We start from the raw sequence: 18,606 nt of genomic DNA, 5'->3' as shown, positions 1-18,606 counted from the left end.
GTGGGGCCACGTGTGCAGCCCCTGTCTGCGCATGGCTGCATCTGAGCTCATGGTCGTGCCTTGGTGACTGTGTTTCTCCACGTGCCAGGTGTCCTCCTGCACATGGTACCCACTGAGTGGCTGCAGCAGTGGGACCTGGTGTTCTCTTTGGAGGTAGGTGACATTGGCCAAGCTGCTGCCCTGGGAACCGGAAAGGCGTCAGAAACCCAAGCGACGTCGGGTCAGGGCTTCTCGTGCCAAAAGCATAGCCCATGGGGAGAAGGGACTCTGATAGTCCCCAGACTGCTGGTCAGAGGAGCTGCCCACAGAGGGGTGCTGCAAGGGAAATACGAGTCTTGCTGTCAAGAACCAAATGTCCACAAAGGAGACAGAGGAATCCTGAACTTTATCTGAATAAAGGGAGAGTCCACTGGCGCATACCACTGTGGGGTCTCCCAAACTACAGGAGAGCACAGCCTCTTTTTATCCTAATTTCCCGACCAAGGTAGGCCCTCTCCTTTTCCCTACTGGCTAAGGTACTCAGAAGTTACAGACTTCCTGGCCCGCCTAACGAATGGTGCTCCTTGATATGCTCCGCCTCCCTGGTCATGCATCACATGTCTAATTAAAGTAACTTCATGGTTAACCTGAGTGTGAAAGTTAATATGCATTAGCTCATTACACTTGCGCCAACGCTACTAAGGTTCATTCTGTGGTCACTTGTTGATAAGGATCTCCCTGCCTCCCTCCTGTTCTCTCCCGAGGTCAGCTGCACCCAATCACATACACACAGCACGATCTCCCTGCCTGTACTCCCTGGTTCGGTTCACCGAAGAATGTGGAGTATTTCACACATTTGTAAAGACACAGGCTTGTGACATCCCTTGTGCCTCGGTGGCTGATAGGACCATGCTGGACGGGTGCTGGTGCTGCTGACTGTGAGGTCAGTTGGGCCAGAGAGACTGCTATGGCAGAACAAGCTCCTAGGTGATCTTGGAGTTGACCTCAGCGCGTGAAAGGCGAATGGTGAACACTGGTTCGCTAATGGTGAATGTGAGGTCAGTTGTGCCTGAGAGGTCGATAGGCCAGTTCTAGACTCACAGGTGCTTGTGGGGGTTATGAACTCCCTTGTGCCTCAGTGCATGCTAGGTTAGTGCTAGGCTCTTGGTTGGTGTTTGGCCTTGTGACACCACTTGTGCCTCACTGGCTGATAGCCCCGTGCTGGACATGCAGGGAAGGAGCTGTTGAGGCAGTGATGAGAGAGGAGTGGAAGAGCTGTTTTCCCACGTTTGTCTCCATAAAGAAATGACACCCAACCACAAGGAAGGACAAATGTATTTTCTTTGAAGGAAAGCCCAGCAGAAGGTGGAATGGGCAGAACCAGGACTCAGAGGGGCCAGCCACCTCGTGGGGCCCAGTGTGCAGAGCACGGCAGGATCAGGAGCGAGCGGAGCTCCCGCGGCAAACGCAGCCCTCTCCCAGAGGCAAGCAACAGCTCTTCCACGCTCTGCGCAGCCAGGAGCAGCGGGCTCTCCGCGTGCCTCGGGATGCAGGCTGCTTCCCCAGTGTCAGGAGGAGGATTGTCTGAGCCGCCAGGGAACGCACCGAGGGGCTGCTGTCATTCTGCAGGCACTGAAGTGCTGAGAAGGAAGAAGAACAGGCATCAACCCCCTCCCCACAGCTGTAGACAGCCCGGGCATCCCTTCCGACAGGGCCATGGCACCTGCATCTCCTCAGGGCCAGGGGACCACAGGATCAGCTCAAACTTGCTGGACACAAAGGCCCCAAATCCAATGCCCCCAGATCTCTCTCTGTCCTCTCTCTACCGTGCCAGAGCTGGGACAGGAGCAGAGCCCTCCTTGCCTGGGGCAGGAATTGGAGCTCTCTGCCCAGGCTCCATCCTTGCCCGCGCCACCCACCCCGCACTCCCCTCTGCCCACACTCACTGCTGCAGATGTGCTCCAGTTTCTCCTCACCCAGCTCCTTCCGGCGCCGCCCCACGAGCCCTAGGTGCACAGACAGCCCATCACAACGCTGCCTCCCCAGGCAGCACCCACCAGCACAGCCCCTCTTGGCCCAGGCGCGCTCTCCTGGGCCCTTCTCCAGCCTGGAAGGCTCAAGGAGGGCTCACAGGGCCTCAAGAAGCAGCCCAGCAGTGCCCCGTGTGCGGACAGGGATGGTGCGGGCAGAGGCAGATGGGGGTCCCTCCTAGGGTGCCCTGGGCAGCGGGGGCTCCAGCAGCGCCAGGAGGGCTGGGGCTTGGTGCCGGCTGGGGCCAGGCTGCCCTGGCACAGCAGGGCCCTAGGAGGGCCATGACTCACCAAGGACCCTCAGGGCCTCTACTCGCAGGGCCTCCTGGGCGCTCTGCAGGCACTGCAGGCTCTGGCTCAGGTGCTCTCCTGCGCGGCCGCTGTCCCCTGTCACCTGGGGAGAGCAAGACCCTCCCCGCTCAGCCCAGGGTCAGGCCCTGCTCACGCGTGGGCCTGGCGCCTTGGCGACGCTGCCTACCAGGCACTCGCTGATCCGCCAGGTCTGGCCCTCCTCGGCGAGGCGCCGGAGCTGCTCCCACTTGAGGAGCTTGGCCGCACGGAGGAGAGCGTCGCGAGAGGCCTGCAGAGCAGCAGAGAGCGCGAGATGCCGCTGCAGGCCAGGGACGGAGCCCTCGGCGGCCCCTCCTGGGGCTGGGGCTGTCAGCACTGCCCTCCCGCAAGGGCCCCTCGCCTCACAGATCCTCACCTGGGCCACGCTCTGCACCTCATCGTGCATGTGGAAGGACAGCAGGAGCAGGCTGCCTCGCACCTGCCTCTCCACCTGCCTTTTGGCACAGCCCGCTGCCATCTCCACCACTGCTGCGAAGAGGCGGATGGAGAGTTCGCGCACGCGGCTGCACTCCTGGTGGGAAGGAGGGGGCAGGACCTCAGCACTGGCTGCTCCAAAGCTCACAGCGAGCCGAGGGCAGCGGTTGATGCGCTGACACACGGCTGTGACGGGGCCGCCACGCTGAGGAGCTGGAGGCCGCATGTGCAGCCAGTGCAGGAGGGTCCCCGGCCCCCCAGGGCTCCTGCAGCCTGGCTGGGGAGAGCAGAGCTGCAGGAGGCTCCGGTGCCCGGCACGGCTCCTGCGGCCCTTGCTGCCCTCCCTCACACCCTGCACAGAGGCCTGTGGAGAGGCCACGAGGACCCCAACTCTCCCCGCAGCCCTTACGTGGTCAAAGAGCGCCTGGAGCTGCTGGCTCAGCCGGACAGCGATGGGGCCCGACATTCTCCTGTCCATGAAATGCAGCACGTTGCTGAGCACGACCAGGGCCTTCGTGAGGGCATCCCCATCCGCGTTCCGCAGGCGATGCATGATGAGTGGCAGCAGGACGTTCATCTCTTTCGCCTGTGCGAAACACACATCTCCGTTGGGCAACCTAACAGACAACCAACCTGGGAAAACACTGCAAGGAGGCCAGAGCAGGAGCGCTTGTGCTTGGCACTAGTCGCTGTTGTAGTTGAAGCCATGGCCACAGCCAAGACCACCTGCATCCAAGTTTTTTTCAGGACAAGGAACATTATAGCTATGGCAGAAAGCCCTGGGGGAGGTCTCCTAAGGAAACCTATGGCACCAACAGGGAGCAGCAATGGACCTCAAGAGAACGAAGAAGGGATTGGCTCTCAGGGGTGAAACCAGGGGGAAGGAGGGTGCTATGATGGGGCAGCAGTGGGAAAAATAGAAGGAAGAAAGCGGGGAGGTCCATGCTGGAAGGCACCCGGCTTGTGTTGTGCTTTAGGGGTGCATACAAAGCCTTAGTTTGGGAAGCTCTTGCAATGGTGAATGGGGAAAATAAATGGAGAGGAAGCAAAAGAGTCTGAGGGGCAAGTGCGTAATTCCTGCCAACAGCCAAGGTGGCCATGGCATGAGTCTTTCAACCAAATAGTGGGAGGAAGCTCTACATACTTGAGCTTGCTAGATAAAGGCCGGGAATGAATTGCAGGGTTTCCTGACCGACCCACAGCACATGGGGGCCATGGGGTGCAGGGAGGAGAGGAGCGCACAGGCTCCTCGCCACCTCCTCACCACATACTCTGCCCCCCAAGCCCACATGCAGCTGACCCCCACTCACCATCTCAGGTGTCTCTGCCAGCATCATGAGGCCTCTGATGACTTGCCCACGCCTCACGAGCTCCTGGCTTTGCAGGTTCTCCAGGAAGAGGTTGTCTTCGGAGTCCTCTTCCCTCAGCTCCACACAGGCCAGCAGCTGAAACACAAACAACATGGAGACGATGCCAATGTGTGCGGCGAGGAGCGTTAGCCCAGCACAAGCGGTCTGGGCTCAAGGGCACTCGTAATGGGAGGGCACCCAGTGCCGACTCCAGCTCTGCTGACCGCTGTTCACCCCGCAGCGCTGGGCACAGGGCAGCCCTGTCTCGACCCACGAGCCGGGGCTAGAGGCCCCTGTGGGAGGCAGCGCTCGCCATGGGCCTTACCTCATCGAGGAAGGCGGAGATGGGCAAGTCCTGCGAGGGCTCCTGCTTGCTGCACAGCGGTGCCAGCAGCTTGAAGAGGCACCTGCACCAGGCTCTTGGGCGCCTTCCCGGCTCCCTGTCAGTGAGAAGAAGGCCCCTTGTCTCCAGCAAACTCCCTCCCCTGTGCTGGTTCTCAGGACCCAGGTGGCGACTCCGTCCCCCTCGGCCTCCCTGCCCAGCCTCTGAGCCTTGTAGGGAGCACAGCAGAGCAGCGCTGCCACGGCCTGCAGGGCAACGCGCGCGTTCCCCCGGGAGCCCAGGCCGTGCCCCCAGGGCCCCGATGGAGCCGGCGCGTGTGGAGCACCTGAAGGGGCTGGTGGGAGTGAGCTGTTCCTGGTGCCATTCCTTCAAGAAGGTGTCGACCTCCTGCGGTGTCAGGGCGCTGCTGTAGGACACCCCGCAGAGCAGCGCCAAGAAGAGCTGCGGGAAGATGGCTTCCAGCTGCTGCGGGCAGCTGGGCTGCCGCAGGATCTCGTGCAGTGCCCGCGTTGCCTGCAGAACACACGGAGCCTCCGGTGTGGCCGGCGCGCTGGCACAGGGGTGGCCTCGAAGCTGGCACAGCCCTGTGCAGACACTCACGGCCAAGCAGGAGATGCCTTTCTGCTGCTGGCTGGAGGCCAGGCTGTTGCTCACTGGCCAGTCTTGCAGCATGCTGAGGAGCTCCCGGAGCACCTCCTGCGCAGGAGAGGCCTCGGACACCATGACCCTCCACATGACGATGGCAGCACTGCAGGCCCAGAGCGCTGTGTCACCACGTGCCTCGGGCGCAGCCACGTGAGCTGGGCCGAGGGCCTGGGGTGGCCACCAGCCCTGCTGGCCAGCAGGCACCCGAGAGCCTTGGCACAAGCTCTGAAGGAACCGGGGCTCAGGCCTCGGCTCCGCTGGGCCCCTTACCCCATGCAAGAAGGGGAATGGCGCAGGAGGCCCGTGACCATCTCATGGGGGTAGATGGTGGTCAGTTCGAGCAGGGCCCTGTGAAGGCTGCGCTGGGCAGACCCGTCTGTGACGGACATGAGGGTGCTGCCCATGCAGCTCACGATGTCTGGCACCTGCAGGCAACACAGGCGTTAGTGGGGCTGCAGGCAGAGCGCGGCCATCTCCCCACGGAGCTCCCTCTTGCCCCTGCTTCCTTTGCCCCGCGCTGGCCTCCAGCAGTCCTGGGACACCTGCATTTGTGGGGCAGACACCCCCCTGCAGGGCTCCAGGCCCGCGCTGCCCAGGCGCAGGCTGCTTACGTGCTCCAGCTGGTAGGCACAGTCCTGCACCAGCACGTCCAGCACGCGCGTGGCTGTGCGCGTGTCGAAGTTGGTGGAGGTGGTCATGCCCCAGATGGCCACGATGAAGAGGTCTGTCCTCTCACAGGGCTGCAGGTAGCTCTTGAACATCTAGGGGAGACCGGAGGGCAGGCAAGAGAGACGCGTTGCACTGAGGGCCCCGAGGGCAGTGCTTTCCGGAGCGGCCAGAGTGGCCCTGCAGAGAGATGGGGCAGAGCTGGCCCAGCGACAGCAGGAGACCCACAGGCCGGGGCTGTGCTGAGCTGGGGGACAGCACTGAGGAGGGGTGTGGGGCGCCCATGTGCTGACCCTGAGGGAACCACAGGGGGCTGGGAGCCAGGAGGGAAGCCCTGCCTTGGTCCCTGCGCAGGGACAGTGCCAGCGCTCCGCCCAGTGACTGCAAGGCCCCGTTGGCCCCACTGATCCCGCTCTTCACACAACCTCATGCTGACCCCCATGACCACGAGTCCTCACACTTGGCAAGGGGACGCGCTCCTTACCAGGATCACGTCAACAGTGCTGAGGGACTCTGATCGCCAAAAGACATTGGCGATTTCCCACTCCCTCTTGAGCTGCAGCTGCGCGGGGCTGTTCTGACTCACTTCCCTGCCTGGACAGGAGGGGACGCACAGGACAGTCAGCAGGAAGCACCGGGAGCTGGAGGTGGCACCCGTGGTTGGCGAGGGCATCTTGCTTTGGAGAATACCATGGGTTGGCTGGGCCTTTGTGGTGTGAAGCAGGAGGGCAGGCTGAGCAGGAAGAGGGGCTGCTGAAGCCTTGCAGGCCATGGGCAAGCAGGAGAGGAGGAGGCCAAGGGCCGGCCCAGGCTGCAGCTGCGTGGGAGGGTGTTTCTGCTCCTGTGTGTGGCTGAGGCCGTGCAGGGCCCGGCCTGGCCTGGCCGCGGTGCCCGTAGGTGTGAGGTGGCAGCCCTGGGGAGAGTCTCCTACCTCTCTGCTGCAGCAGGAACTTGTGCAGGTCAGCAAGAGCTTGGGCAGCCCCGCGCCTGGTGCCCTCGTCCTCGTGGGCGCAGCACAGGGCGAGACAGCCCACCAGCTTGCCCATGACGAGGAAGCGGCGCTTCCTGCAGCTGCCCGGGCTGCTGTCCCTGCTCCTGGAGCTGCGCGAGCGGACCTGGCGGAGGAGGCAGCGCTGGCAGCGCCGCGAGGGGCCGCGGGGGGAGCAGAGCGCGGCCGGCCCCGTGCGCGCAGGGCCGCAGCACGAGGCAGCCAGGGCTCGCGAGGGGCCTGCAGGCCCTGGCTGCCCAGCAGCTGCCCAGGGCAAGGGGGGTCTCCAGGGGCCGGCACCGGGGGCTCCTACCTGGCCCTTCAGCAAGGGGTAGTAGTTGAGCAGCAGCTCCGTGAGCCCTGCAATGCGCCCCAGGGCTCTGTGGCGCACGGCCGCTCGCGCCGAGTCGGTGAAGGGCAGCAGGGCCTGCAGGAGACCAGCTGCTGCGGTGCCCTGCGAGCCCTGCCACGTGTGCGGGCGCCGCGAGGACAGGGCGGCTGCCGGCAGCCGTGGCACCAGGGCAGCCGCGGGGAGCCGTGGGGCCGAGCGGCGCCACGCAGGGCTCTCCCCGGCGATGGCAGCAGCGCCGTGGAGGCAGCAGGAACTAGAGCACCGCGGGGCCCTGCTGCACCGCGGAGCCCATTCCCTGCCCACAGCAGGCAGGAAGAGGGGCCCTGCAGGAGGCCCCGCGCGCTCCCCTGGGGCCAGGAAGCGGCCGCGGAGCCCCAGCACCTCAGAGCCAAAGGCTGACCTGGAAGATGAGCTGCAGCTCCTGGAGGCCCGAGGTGGGATGCCTGAGGGCCAGCACCTGCAGCATGCTGTCCAGAGCAGCCAGGGTCTGCAAGGAGCACACAGGGCTGTGGCGCTCCTTGCCCCGTCCCGCGAGGCCCAGAAGAGCGGCTGCCCTCGCTTTGCCTTTGCCTTTGCCCAGGGGGACACGCAGAGCGTGGCCGTGGCCAGGCCGAGGCCGGGCCCCAGGAGCTGCTGCGCGTGGGGCAGCCCGTGTGGCTGCCCGGCTCCCGCAGCTGCCCTGTGCCTACCTGGGAGTAGAGGGAAGCCTCGAGCTCGGCCATGTCCTCCGCTGCAGGAAGGCAGAGCACGCTGCGGAAGCAGGCGTTGAGGAGCCTCCCGTGCACGCGGCCCGAGAGGTGCAGGCCCGCTCGGCTGCAAGGAGAGCAGAGCGCCCCTGAGCTCTGCCTGCTGCCACAGGGGCCTGCAGAGCTGGCGGGGGCAGCCCCGGGCCAGGCGGGGAGCCCGCAGGCCCCTCCTCGCGCCTGCACCCTGGGTCAGGGCCCTGCGCTCTGGGGAGAAGCCTGGAGGCAGCCGGTCCCTGTCCCCAGAGCCCTGAGCACCCGCCATGAGAACCAGGGCGGCAGGAGCAGGTGCCCAGCAGAGCCCTGGGCCAGGTGTCCTCGGGGCCGGACAGCGGGGACACCTCAGCCAAGCGGGGCCCCTCGGTACCTCATGGCCACCACGGTGAGCATCACTTGCTGCCTCACGGCCGTGTCCAGACACTCGGTGGACTCTTGGCACAGCAGCATCTGCAGGGACAGGCGCGATGGGCCCGGGAGCTGCCAGCGCCCGCGAGGAGCCTTGTGGGCCAGGGCAGCCCCCAGGGCAGCAGAGCCCCCTGGTTGTGCCGGCCCCGCTGGACGGGCCTCGCTCCCGGGGGCTCCTGGAGCCACGCGCAGGGAAGCTCTGTGCCCACGTGGAGGGCAGCGCCCCACGCGTCCCCACGCGTGTCCTTAGCGTCACGCAGCGCCCCGCTAGCAGCCCCCTCACCTGGAGTCTCTGGGCCAGCTCCGCTCTGCAGAAGTGGAGCGCCGCCCACGTCGGGCCATCGGCGCGAGAAGCCTCACAGAGGGTGCGCACGGCAGAGAGAAACTGCAGCTTCTGCCCCACATCCTGGCGTCAGGGAGGAGAGAGAGGGATGAAAGGTGTGGAGAGGGGCAGAGGCAGGGCCGGCGGGAGCACAGACCCCAGGAGACGCCTGCGAGGGAGCAGGTCGGCCCTGCGGGACCCCAGGAGATGCCCTGAGGGAGCAGCACTTGGCTGTGGCACCCCAGGAGATGCCTGCACCGAGCACAGGGAAGTGAGCCCCGCTACCTTGCTCCGGCTTCGGAAAAAGGCCTCCCAGCAGTCCAGGGCTTCTGCCTCCCTGCGGGACATGCCGGGGTCTGCGGGGCAAAGAGAGGCAGCGGAGCTGCAGTGGCTCTGTGGAGTGGGGCGGCCCCGCGCGGAGGCTGCGGCAGCCCCAGGGCAGCCCCTGGCCCTGCCCGGTGCTCACGTCTTCCCAGCAGCTCGGGCACGCAGACGCTGTAGGGCAGCACCTCGCAGCTGCTCTCCGAGGAGGACAGGGACAACCGCTCCACATCCTCCTCCTCCTCGTCTGCCCAGGCCACCCGTGTGCGGCTCGGGGGGCACCTGTGCTCCATCCTGCGGGACAGGACGGGTCGGGGGCAGCATGAGGGGCTCCATTCCCAGGACCTCCCCCCACCCTGGGGCGCTCTCCCCTCTCCCAGCACCCCCAGGAACCCCCCGTCCCCGTTCCGCTCACCCGGATGGGCAGCGGGTGGCTCAAGGAACCCTTGAGGAAATGCCTTGGTGACACAAGGCTGCCGGGGGCTCGCAGGGATATGATCAGGATGCGCTCGGGGCTACTCCGCGCGCTCCCGTCCGCTCCCTTCGCCGTCCTCCCGCGCACTGCGGGGGCCGCAGCGACCGCAGTGACATGGCAGGGAGGTGACAGAGGGGCCCTTGTCCCCGCGGGGCAGGGCAGTGACATGGCAGGGAGGTCACAGAGGGGCCCTGGGCCGCCCAGGGCAGGGCAGGTTCGCACGGGGCAGCCGGGTGCTCTCGAAATGGGGATCAACCAGCAAAGTCACATTAATAACAGCGTTATCGGGCTGCTGGCTGCAATTTTAGTACTGTCATCAGTGTGGATCCACTGGGGGCACCCCAAATCTGGGAGCTCCCTTCACCGTCCCAGCTTCATCTTTGGGCCCACCCTCGATCCCTCCTTTCACGTGCTTGTGCCCCCCAACTCCCTCTGCTTAGAGGCACCTTTAGTGCCTCCTAGATCACCCCACTGGGCTCTTTGAAGCTCCCTGGTGCCTCTCGTGGCAAGTTTTGTGCCCCTTCTCTCCCCATCCCTCCATTTCAATTTCTTTCCCCACCAGACACCTTCATTCAGCACTCGCACTTTGGGAGCAGGGGGAGAAAGAGGACTCAGAGCTCCCAGGCACCACCAGCCTGGGTTGGGTAAAGGCAGAATCGATGGGGTGGAGGGAACCCTAAACCTCAGGCTCAGGTGCAGGCAGGAGCCCAAGCTCCGCTTCCCCCATTGCCACCCCAGCCACAGCAGGACCAAATGGTGGAGGGCACCTCTGGAGATGTTCTCATGAGATGATCCCTCACAAAGCTTCTCCAGGAAAGGCCTTTACCTGCAGGCTTGTGCAGCCAGAGAGGCCCTGTGCATCCAGTGTGTTGAGGGCTGCGTATACGAAGAAGGGGTAATCCAGAGGGCTCCCGCTTGCCCCTACACCCTTCTCTATGTGGCATGAAAAAGGAGACAGGAATCAAACAACAGGATGCAAAAAAATTTTATGTGGCAGCCAGGGCTGGGACCTGGTGGGGTGGGTGCCCCAGTAGTGAAGTCCCCAGTACTTGCATTTCATTTGCAACCCACCAAAAACATGCTGCTGCACAAGTGAGCTGCAAAGCATCATCATCAAGCTTCATGGACGGGTCACAGAGCAGAACCAAAAGAAACAAATCGACATACTTCTTTTTTCAGCTTCTTGTCCTCCTCAGGCTGCTGATTAGGAAAGCATGTAGTACACAGGTGTAGTTTTTAAAAAATGGAATTAAATTACTCTAAAGATACTGCTTTTTGAGTCTGGCATTGATTCGTGCAGCACTGCAGACATCAGAGAAACTGTGTGAGGAATTATATCTGTCATTTCCGAGTTATTCCCTCTAAAGCCTTTTGCAGAACACGTTCAGCATCATCAGCGGCATCAGCGAGAAAATTCTTCAACATAACAAATGTGACGGGGAAAGAAATTCCTGCAGCTACCACGGAGCCTATCACTGGCAAGAACTCTGGAATATTTTTCATGAGAAGGAGAGAATATTTTGCAGCACCTCCCAAGCTCTTAGTCAACAGCTTTATTACAACATCCTTGGATATTTCGTGAAGCAGGGGAGACTTTATGACAGCCTTCAGCTCCTCCACCGGCTTCTTCACCTGCCTTGCTAGTTTCTGCAGGGATTCCTCAGCCAGACCAAAGGTCCGGCAAAACTCTTGCAGGGATATCACCAAGATTGTAATATCAACAGCAGTAGAGAGAATAGGGATGGGAATAGCAGAAACGCCACCTGATGTAAGGCTTTTGAGCCAGACATGCGTCATCAGCATCTCCTTCTTCTTTCTCAGTACCTCCTCTGAAGTATTGGCCAGGGACTTTAGGAAGATGAATTCCTTCTCACTTGGCAGATCCTCCAGGAAGGTTTGCAGCAGTCTGGGGCCATCGAACATGAAGCTGAAACCATCCCTGCAGACAAGAAACACTTGTGGGGAGCTTATGCCCAGGCACGTCAGGTTCTTTTCACAGTCCTGCCTGATCTTATCCAGGACTGCCCTCTCATCATACTGCCGTGGCCGGCTCCCCGTAGCTCCGTTCCCTTTAGCCTTCAGGATTCCCTCGTCGTCATAGAGTCTTCGCTCATTGCTCACGTCCTGATCCACCTTGGAGCGCACGAAGTAGAAATGTTTCCTCTGAGCCTGAATGGCCTTTGCAAGAATGGCTGCGTTGTGTGAGAAGCGGTCGGAGGAGATGATGATGAAGAAGTCATAGCGGTTGAATTTCACTGCCTCAAGGTAGGTGTCTGGCTTGAAATTGGGAGTCCCAATGCCAGGCAGGTCCCAGAAGGTCACATTGCAGTACTCGGGATGAGCGTATGGGATGCACTCCGTCGTTGTCTCCGTCACCCCAATCGCAGCTGCACCCTCCTCACAGTCCTCCAGGCTACGCACAGCGTTGATGAAAGAAGATTTCCCAGAGCCTGAGTCCCCTGTTACTGCAATGTGGAGCTGGATCTTTTCTTCATCATCCAGGATCTCCTGCGCCTTTGCAGCTGCTGCCGGGAGGTCTCCTTTTGCAGCTGCAGCCCTTATCTCTTCCATGTCTTCCTCCAAAATGTGGGGAAGGAACTCCCATTCCAAGTCTGCGTCAGTGCTGGCCATGTTGGGTGCAGCGGGGGTGGGTGCAGACAGCCTGGAAGCAGAGCACAGTCTTTCACTTTCGGTTTGCAGCAGCAGAAAGAGGAAATCCGCACAGGCTTGAGTCACGTGCAGAGCCAGGGCACCAAAGCGACCTGTCCCCACCTCAGCCTCTCTCAGGCCCTGAGACCCCCTAGCAGAGCCTCTGGAGTGACCCTGCAGGGAGCCAGAGTGCTTCTTGCCCTGGTAACAGCTGCTGTAGCAGCCAGCACGTGCTCTGCGAGTTAGGACAGCTGCTTCCAGAAACCTTGTGAATCCGAACCCTCCTTCTGCCCCGGGAGTCATGTAGGAAAGCACTGATCCAAGACAACAGCGCAGTTTTGGAGTGCCGCCAGGAGAGCGCACTGACAAGTCATGCAAAGAGAAACGATGGTCACCAGGAAGCGCAAAGCGTCCCGAAGGATCCAGAAGCAGCAGCCTGGGGGTGGCAGCAACAGCAAGAACAAATCTGGAAGCCAGTGACTCAGAGCTGGGGACATGGAGAAGTCCAGGCAATTTTAATACTGTCAGCAGCGTGGATCCACTGGGGGCACCCCAAATCTTGGAGCTCCCTTCTCTTCCCTGGCTTCAGCTTTGTACCCAGCCCTGATGCCTCCTTTGAGGCATTTGTGCCTCCCAGCTCCCTCTGCCTAGAGGCACCTTTAGTTCCTCTTAGATCACCCCACCCGGTTCTTTCTGCACCAGACCCCTTCATTCAGCACTCCTGATCTTCTCCACATTTGTGAAGGAATGTGGATGTGATAAGAGCTGCAGTCACAAAAGGAGACCTCTCAGCAGCAGCTGCAAAGGCACAGGATACCCTGATTAGTGAAGGAAAGATCCAGCTCCAAGTCGCTGTGACCGGCGACTCAGGCTCCGGGGAATCATCTTTCACCAATGCCGTGCATGGCTTGGAGGACTTTGAGAAGGGTGCAGCTGATATCGGCATGATGGAGACAACGTTTTATTGCCTCCTTTGCAGAGTACCTGCTGAATGCAGAGTCGTGTTCTGGTGTCTGCACATACTGCTTCCTGCTGCACATTCTGCCTTTTGCGGAAACTTTCTGCTGCTGCTGCTGAACATATTCAGCAGAAGCCTTTAGAAGGGAGGACTCAAAAGCGCCACATGGGGATCTCAGCACCAACTGTGTGACAGGATCGCGGGGAGCTTTCAAGGACAGAGGGCTGGAGAAACACGATGCTCTGGGATGTGAATCCCAGAATCTAACCCAGGTCTGGCCAGATGCATCCCCTGTCCTCAGTGCTGACTCTGACCCTCTGCCTGGCTGCCCCAGCAGCTGCTGTGTGCTTTCCCCAAAACTGACTCCCAGCTACCAACAAAACAGCCGCGTCCCAGCTGGGCCATGACGTGGTACTGCCTTGTTGGCTAAAGCCATGGGGTCCTCAGGAGCTGCGTGATGCCCTTGCTGTGCGCCGTTCTTCCCTCCCCTGGACACTCACCTTCCTCTGGGACTCCCACAGCTCCACGCTAAGCAGGACTCTCTGCTCCCCGTGTGCCTCATGGGTGTCATGGGGACAGCCCATAACACAGAGAGAGCTCCTGGGTGCTGCTACGTAACCATGACAAATAATAAAATAAATACGCTTAGAAAAATCAGCACGGAAGTCTCGACATATATTATAAATTTCAAACCCGCCTGGATGCCACCCTGTTCCATGTGCTCTAGGTGTCCCTGCTGGAGCAGGGGGTTGGACTAGATGATCTCTAGAGGTCCCTTCCAACCTCAGCCATTCTGTGATTCTGTGAATCTCCTAGATCTGAACCTAGATCTCCTAGATTCTCCTAGATCTGTTGAGAGAGAAGTGCTCCTTTGTTCTTCATGAGGGGAGGAATGAAACTTGGACCAGAGCAGCAACTCAGATCTTTGCCCTCATCAAGGCACCAGTGCTCCTGCTGCCACGTTGCCATTGCTTAGATGTTGTGTAAGAGCAGGGCTTCCTGACACAGGGTGTCCTCCCCATTTTGCACTAATGATACAGTGCAAGCACAGCCGAGCTGGAGGTCATCCGTGTCATGAAGACAGCACAAGCCTTGTGCCGTATTGCCCTTTCAGCTGCTGCCAGGGAAAAGTGAAAGTGGTCCTCTCCTTCCAGGCTGCCAACCTGGTCCTTTCTGGGAAAGAAACCCGATCCCTCTGGGCTGCACGTCAAGCTGGGCTGACCTTTGAAATTCGGACAGAGTGGCAGAGCAGGAGCACAGAGCTGGTACTGGCAGCCAGGAGCCTTCAGTTCCTCCTCAGCCGCTGTCTGGAGGTGTGAGAGCCCCCTTAGGACCCCTGCTCAGGAGCCAGGTACTGCTGCTGAGGTGTGAGGGAGCGAGGGGCTGGGCTGCATCCTCAACACAGGAGAGGTGATTTTTCTGTGAGGGGAAGGAGAGCAGAATGCCAGTGTCCAAGGGGCGGGTGGTGGGAATGGATGGTGCAGATGATCACATAGGGGAAAGGACATTAGTGTCCTCCCACTCCCGCCTGTCCACTTCTTGCTATGACCTTGAAGGTGTTGCTTTCTATGGGTCTTCAGTCGCCTTGGAAGACACGTGTGTCCTTGCAGGGAACATGTGTGATTCCGGCAGGGCATTGGTTAGATCCCACCTGGGCTCTAATCAGAGGTGCCCCCAGCTTCACCTGTGTTGGAAACAAGCCCAGCCTACACAAGGGCTGGGGCTGCCCTGGGGTGTCTGAGTGTGAGGAGACCAGGACGCGGTGGCCAAAGCAGGTGATATCAGTATTCGTGGCAATTCCTGCTGTGTTGTGCTTGGTCCTGGTCAGGGTTTCTATGAGCTCTTCTCTGCTTCCTGGGCTCCCTGGTGGCTGGAGAGATGGTCCCACTCCGGGGCAGTTTTACTGGGCTTCTCCATGTCCCCAGCCCTGAGTCACTGGCTTCCAGATTTGTTCTTGCTGTTGCTGCCACCCCCAGGCTGCTGCTTCTGGATCCTTCGGGACGCTTTGCGCTTCCTGGTGACCATCGTTTCTCTTTGCAAGCCTTGTCAGTGCGCTCTCCTGGCGGCACTCCAAAACCGCGCTGTTGTCTTGGATCAGGGCTTTCCTACATGACTCCCGGGGCAGAAGGAGGGTTCGGATTCACAAGGTTTCTGGAAGCAGCTGTCCCAACTCGCAGAGCACGTGCTGGCTGCTACAGCAGCTGGTTACCAGGGCAAGAAGCACTCTGGCTCTCTGCAGGGTGACTCCAGGGGCTCTGCTAGGGGGTCTCAGGGGCTGAGAGAGGCTGAGGTGGGGACAGGTCACTTCTGTGCCCTGGCTCTGCACGTGACTCAAGCCTGTGCGGATTTCCTCTTTCTGCTGCTGCAAACCGAAAGTGAAAGACTGTGCTCTGCTTCCAGGCTGTCTGCACCCACACCCGCTGCACCCAACATGGCCAGCACTGACGCAGACTTGGAATGGGAGTTCCTTCCCCACATTTCAGAGGAAGACATGGAAGAGATAAGGGCAGCAGCTGCAAAAGGAGACCTCCCAAAAGCAGCTGCAAAGGCACAGGAGATCCTGGATGATGAAGAAAAGATCCAGCTCCACATCGCCGTAACAGGGGACTCAGGCTCTGGGAAATCTTCTTTCATCAACGCTGTGCGTAGCCTGGAGGACTGCGAGAAGGGTGCAGCCGAGATTGGGGTGACGGAGACAACGACGGAGTGCATCCCATACGCTCATCCCGAGTACTGCAATGTGACCTTCTGGGACCTGCCTGGCATTGGGACTCCCAATTTCAAGCCAGACACCTACCTTGAGGCGGTGAAATTCAACCGCTATGACTTCTTCATCATCATCTCCTCCGGCCGCTTCTCACACAACGCAGCCATTCTTGCAAAGGCCATTCAGGCTCAGGGGAAACACTTCTACTTTGTGCGCTCCAAGGTGGATCAGGACGTGAGCAATGAGCGAAGACTCTATGATGATGAGGGAATCCTGAAGGCTAAAGGGGATGGAGCTACGGGGAGCCGGCCACAGCAGTATGATGAGAGGGCAGTCCTGGATAAGATCAGGCAGGACTGTGAAAAGAACCTGACGTGCCTGGGCATAAGCTCCCCACAAGTGTTTCTTGTTTGCAGGGATGGTTTCAGCTTCATGTTCGATGGCCCCAGACTGCTGCAGACCTTCCTGGAGGATCTGCCAAGTGAGAAGGAATTCACCTTCCTAAAGTCCCTGGCCAATACTTCAGAGGAGGTACTGAGAAAGAAGAAGGAGATGCTGATGACGCATGTCTGGCTGAACAGCCTTTCATCAGGTGCAGCTTCTGCTCTTCCCATCCCTGTTCTCTCTACTGCTGTTGATATTACAATCTTGGTGACATCCCTGCAAGAGTTTTGCCAGACCTTTGGTCTGGCTGAGGAATCCCTGCAGAAACTAGCAAGGCAGGTGAAGAAGCCTGTGGAGGAGCTGAAGGCTGTCATAAAGTCTCCCCTGCTCCACGAAATATCCAAGGATGTTGTAATAAAGCTGTTGACCAAGAGCTTGGGAGGTGCTGCGAAATATTCTTACCTTCTCATGAAAAATATTCCAGAGTTCTTGCCAGTGATAGGCTCCGTGGTAGCTGCAGGAATTTCTTTCCCCGTCACATTTGTTATGTTGAAGAATTTTCTCGCTGATGCTGCTGATGATGCTGAACGTGTTCTGCAAAAGGCTTTAGAGGGAATAACTCGGAAATGACAGATATAATTCCTCACACAGTTTCTCTGATGTCTGCAGTGCTGCATGAATCAATGCCAGACTCAAAAAGCAGTATTTTAGAGTCATTTAATTCCATTTTTTTTACAACTACACCTGTGTACTACATGCTTTCCTAATCAGCAGCCTGAGGAGGACAAGAAGCTGAAAAAAGAACTATGTCGCTTTGTTTCTTTTGGTTCTGCTCTCAGTGACCTGTCCATGAAGCTTGATAATGATGCTTTGCAGCTCACTTGTGCAGCAGCATGTTTTTGGTGGGTTGCAAATGAAATGCAAGTTCTGGGGTCTTCACTACTGGGGCACCCACCTCACCAGGTCCCAGCCCTGGCTGCCACATAAATTTTATGTGCATCCTGTCGTTTGATTCCTGTCTCCTTTTTCATGCCACTTAGAGAAGGGTGTAGGGGCAAGCGGGAGCCCTCTGGATTACCCCTTCTTTGTATACGCAGCCCTCAACACACTGGGTGCACAGGGCCTCTCTGGCTGCACAAGCCTGCAGGTAAAGGCCTTTCCTGGAGAAGCTTTGTGAGGGATCATCTCATGAGAACATCTCCAGAGGTGCCCTCCACCATTTGGTCCTGCTGTGGCTGGGGTGGCAATGGGGGAAGCGGAGCTTGGGCTCCTGCCTGCACCTGAGCCTGAGGTTTAGGGTTCCCTCCACCCCATCGATTCTGCCTAATTCCCTCCACCCCATCGATTCTGCCTAATTTCCTGACCAAGGTAGGCCCTCTCCTTTTCCCTGTTGGCTAAGGTACTCAGAAGTTACAGACTTCCTGGCCCGCCTAACGTATGGTGCTCCTTGATATGCTCCGCCTCCCTGGTCATGCATCACATGTCTAATTAAAGTAACTTTATGGCTACCCTGAGTGTGAAAGTTAATATGCATTAGCTCATTACACTTGCGCCAACGCTACTAAGGTTCATTCTGTGGTCACTTGTTGATAAGGATCTCTCTCCCGAGGTCAGGTGCACCCAATCACATATGCACAGCACGACCTCCCTGCCTGTACTCCCTAGTTCGATTCACCAACAAATGTGGAGTATTTCACACATTTGTAAAGACCGTGCCAGGCGAGAGGTGACGCTGGGCTCTCACGCTGCTCCCAGCCGTGTCCTGGGGTCACGGCTGGGGTGTGGGGCCACGTGTGTGGCCCCTGTCTGCGCATGGCTGCATCTGAGCTCATGGTCGTGCCTTGGTGACTGTGTTTCTCCACGTGCCAGGTGTCCTCCTGCACATGGTACCCACTGAGTGGCTGCAGCAGTGAGACCTGGTGTTCTCTTTGGAGGTAGGTGACATTGGCCAAGCTGCTGCCCTGGGAACCGGAAAGGCGTCAAAAACCCAGGGGACGCCGGGTTGGGGCTTCTCGTGCCAAAAGCATAGCCCATGGGGAGAAGGGACTCTGATAGTCCCCAGACGACTGGTCAGAGGAGCTGCCCACAGAGGGGTGCTGCAAGGGAAATACGAGTCTTGCTGTCAAGAACCAAATGTCCACAGAGGAGACAGAGGAATCCTCAACTTTATCTGAATAAAGGGAGAGTCCTGAATAAAGGGAGAGCACATACCACTGTGGGGTCTCCCAAACTACAGGAGAGCACAGCCTCTTTTTATCCTAATTTCCCGACCAAGGTAGGCCCTCTCCTTTTCCCTATTGGCTAAGGTACTCAGAAGTTACAGACTTCCTGGTCCGCCTAACGTATGGTGCTCCTTGATATGCTCCGCCTCCCTGGTCATGCATCGCATGTCTAATTAAAGTAACTTTATGGCTACCCTGAATGTGAAAGTTAATATGCATTAGCTCATTACACTTGCGCCAACGCTACTAAGGTTCATTCTGTGGTCACTTGTTGATAAGGATCTCTCTCCAAAGGTCAGCTGA

At 59.3% G+C, this 18,606-nt stretch overlaps 2 protein-coding genes across 2 annotated transcripts; both read right to left on the bottom strand.

The window, feature by feature from the left end:
• Positions 1–2,280: 2,280 nt before the first annotated feature.
• On the bottom strand, positions 2,281–9,201 carry LOC148593251 (maestro heat-like repeat-containing protein family member 7). Its single transcript, XM_088531490.1, has 19 exons — positions 9,054–9,201; positions 8,873–8,943; positions 8,549–8,671; positions 8,228–8,307; positions 7,807–7,930; positions 7,518–7,604; positions 7,079–7,228; positions 6,709–6,892; positions 6,262–6,371; positions 5,723–5,872; positions 5,382–5,536; positions 5,067–5,214; positions 4,792–4,979; positions 4,449–4,563; positions 4,085–4,219; positions 3,184–3,360; positions 2,716–2,979; positions 2,488–2,589; positions 2,281–2,403 (listed from the first exon to the last, which is right to left on the bottom strand). The coding sequence occupies exons 1-19, from the start codon at positions 9,199–9,201 to the stop codon at positions 2,281–2,283; spliced, it is 2,634 nt and encodes an 877-aa protein (XP_088387616.1).
• A 1,507-nt stretch (positions 9,202–10,708) lies between these two features.
• Positions 10,709–12,014, bottom strand: LOC148593250 (interferon-inducible GTPase 5-like). Its single transcript, XM_088531489.1, has one exon. The coding sequence runs from the start codon at positions 12,012–12,014 to the stop codon at positions 10,725–10,727; it is 1,290 nt and encodes a 429-aa protein (XP_088387615.1). The 3' UTR covers positions 10,709–10,724.
• Between the last annotated feature and the right edge of the window lie 6,592 nt (positions 12,015–18,606).

This window comes from Tinamus guttatus, unplaced genomic scaffold, assembly GCF_059628265.1.
Source record: "Tinamus guttatus ecotype Peru unplaced genomic scaffold, ASM5962826v1 Tinamus_guttatus_pri_ptg000423l, whole genome shotgun sequence".
NCBI lineage: Eukaryota > Metazoa > Chordata > Aves > Tinamiformes > Tinamidae > Tinamus > Tinamus guttatus.
The sequence above is the reverse complement of the archived record's forward strand: the minus strand, read 5'-3'. Positions and strand labels throughout refer to the sequence as shown.

Bases quoted from the DNA above. Each gene is read 5' to 3' on its own strand.
- LOC148593251 (XM_088531490.1), bottom strand. From the start codon at position 9,201: ATGGAGCACAGGTGCCCCCCGAGCCGCACACGGGTGGCCTGGGCAGAC. The intron at 8,672-8,872 runs GTAGCGGGGCTC...CCCTGACGCCAG, and splicing joins TTTTCCGAAGCCGGAGCAAG to GATGTGGGGCAGAAGCTGCA. The intron at 6,893-7,078 runs GTAGGAGCCCCC...CTCCTCCGCCAG, and splicing joins ACCCCTTGCTGAAGGGCCAG to GTCCGCTCGCGCAGCTCCAG.
- LOC148593250 (XM_088531489.1), bottom strand. From the start codon at position 12,014: ATGGCCAGCACTGACGCAGACTTGGAATGGGAGTTCCTTCCCCACATT.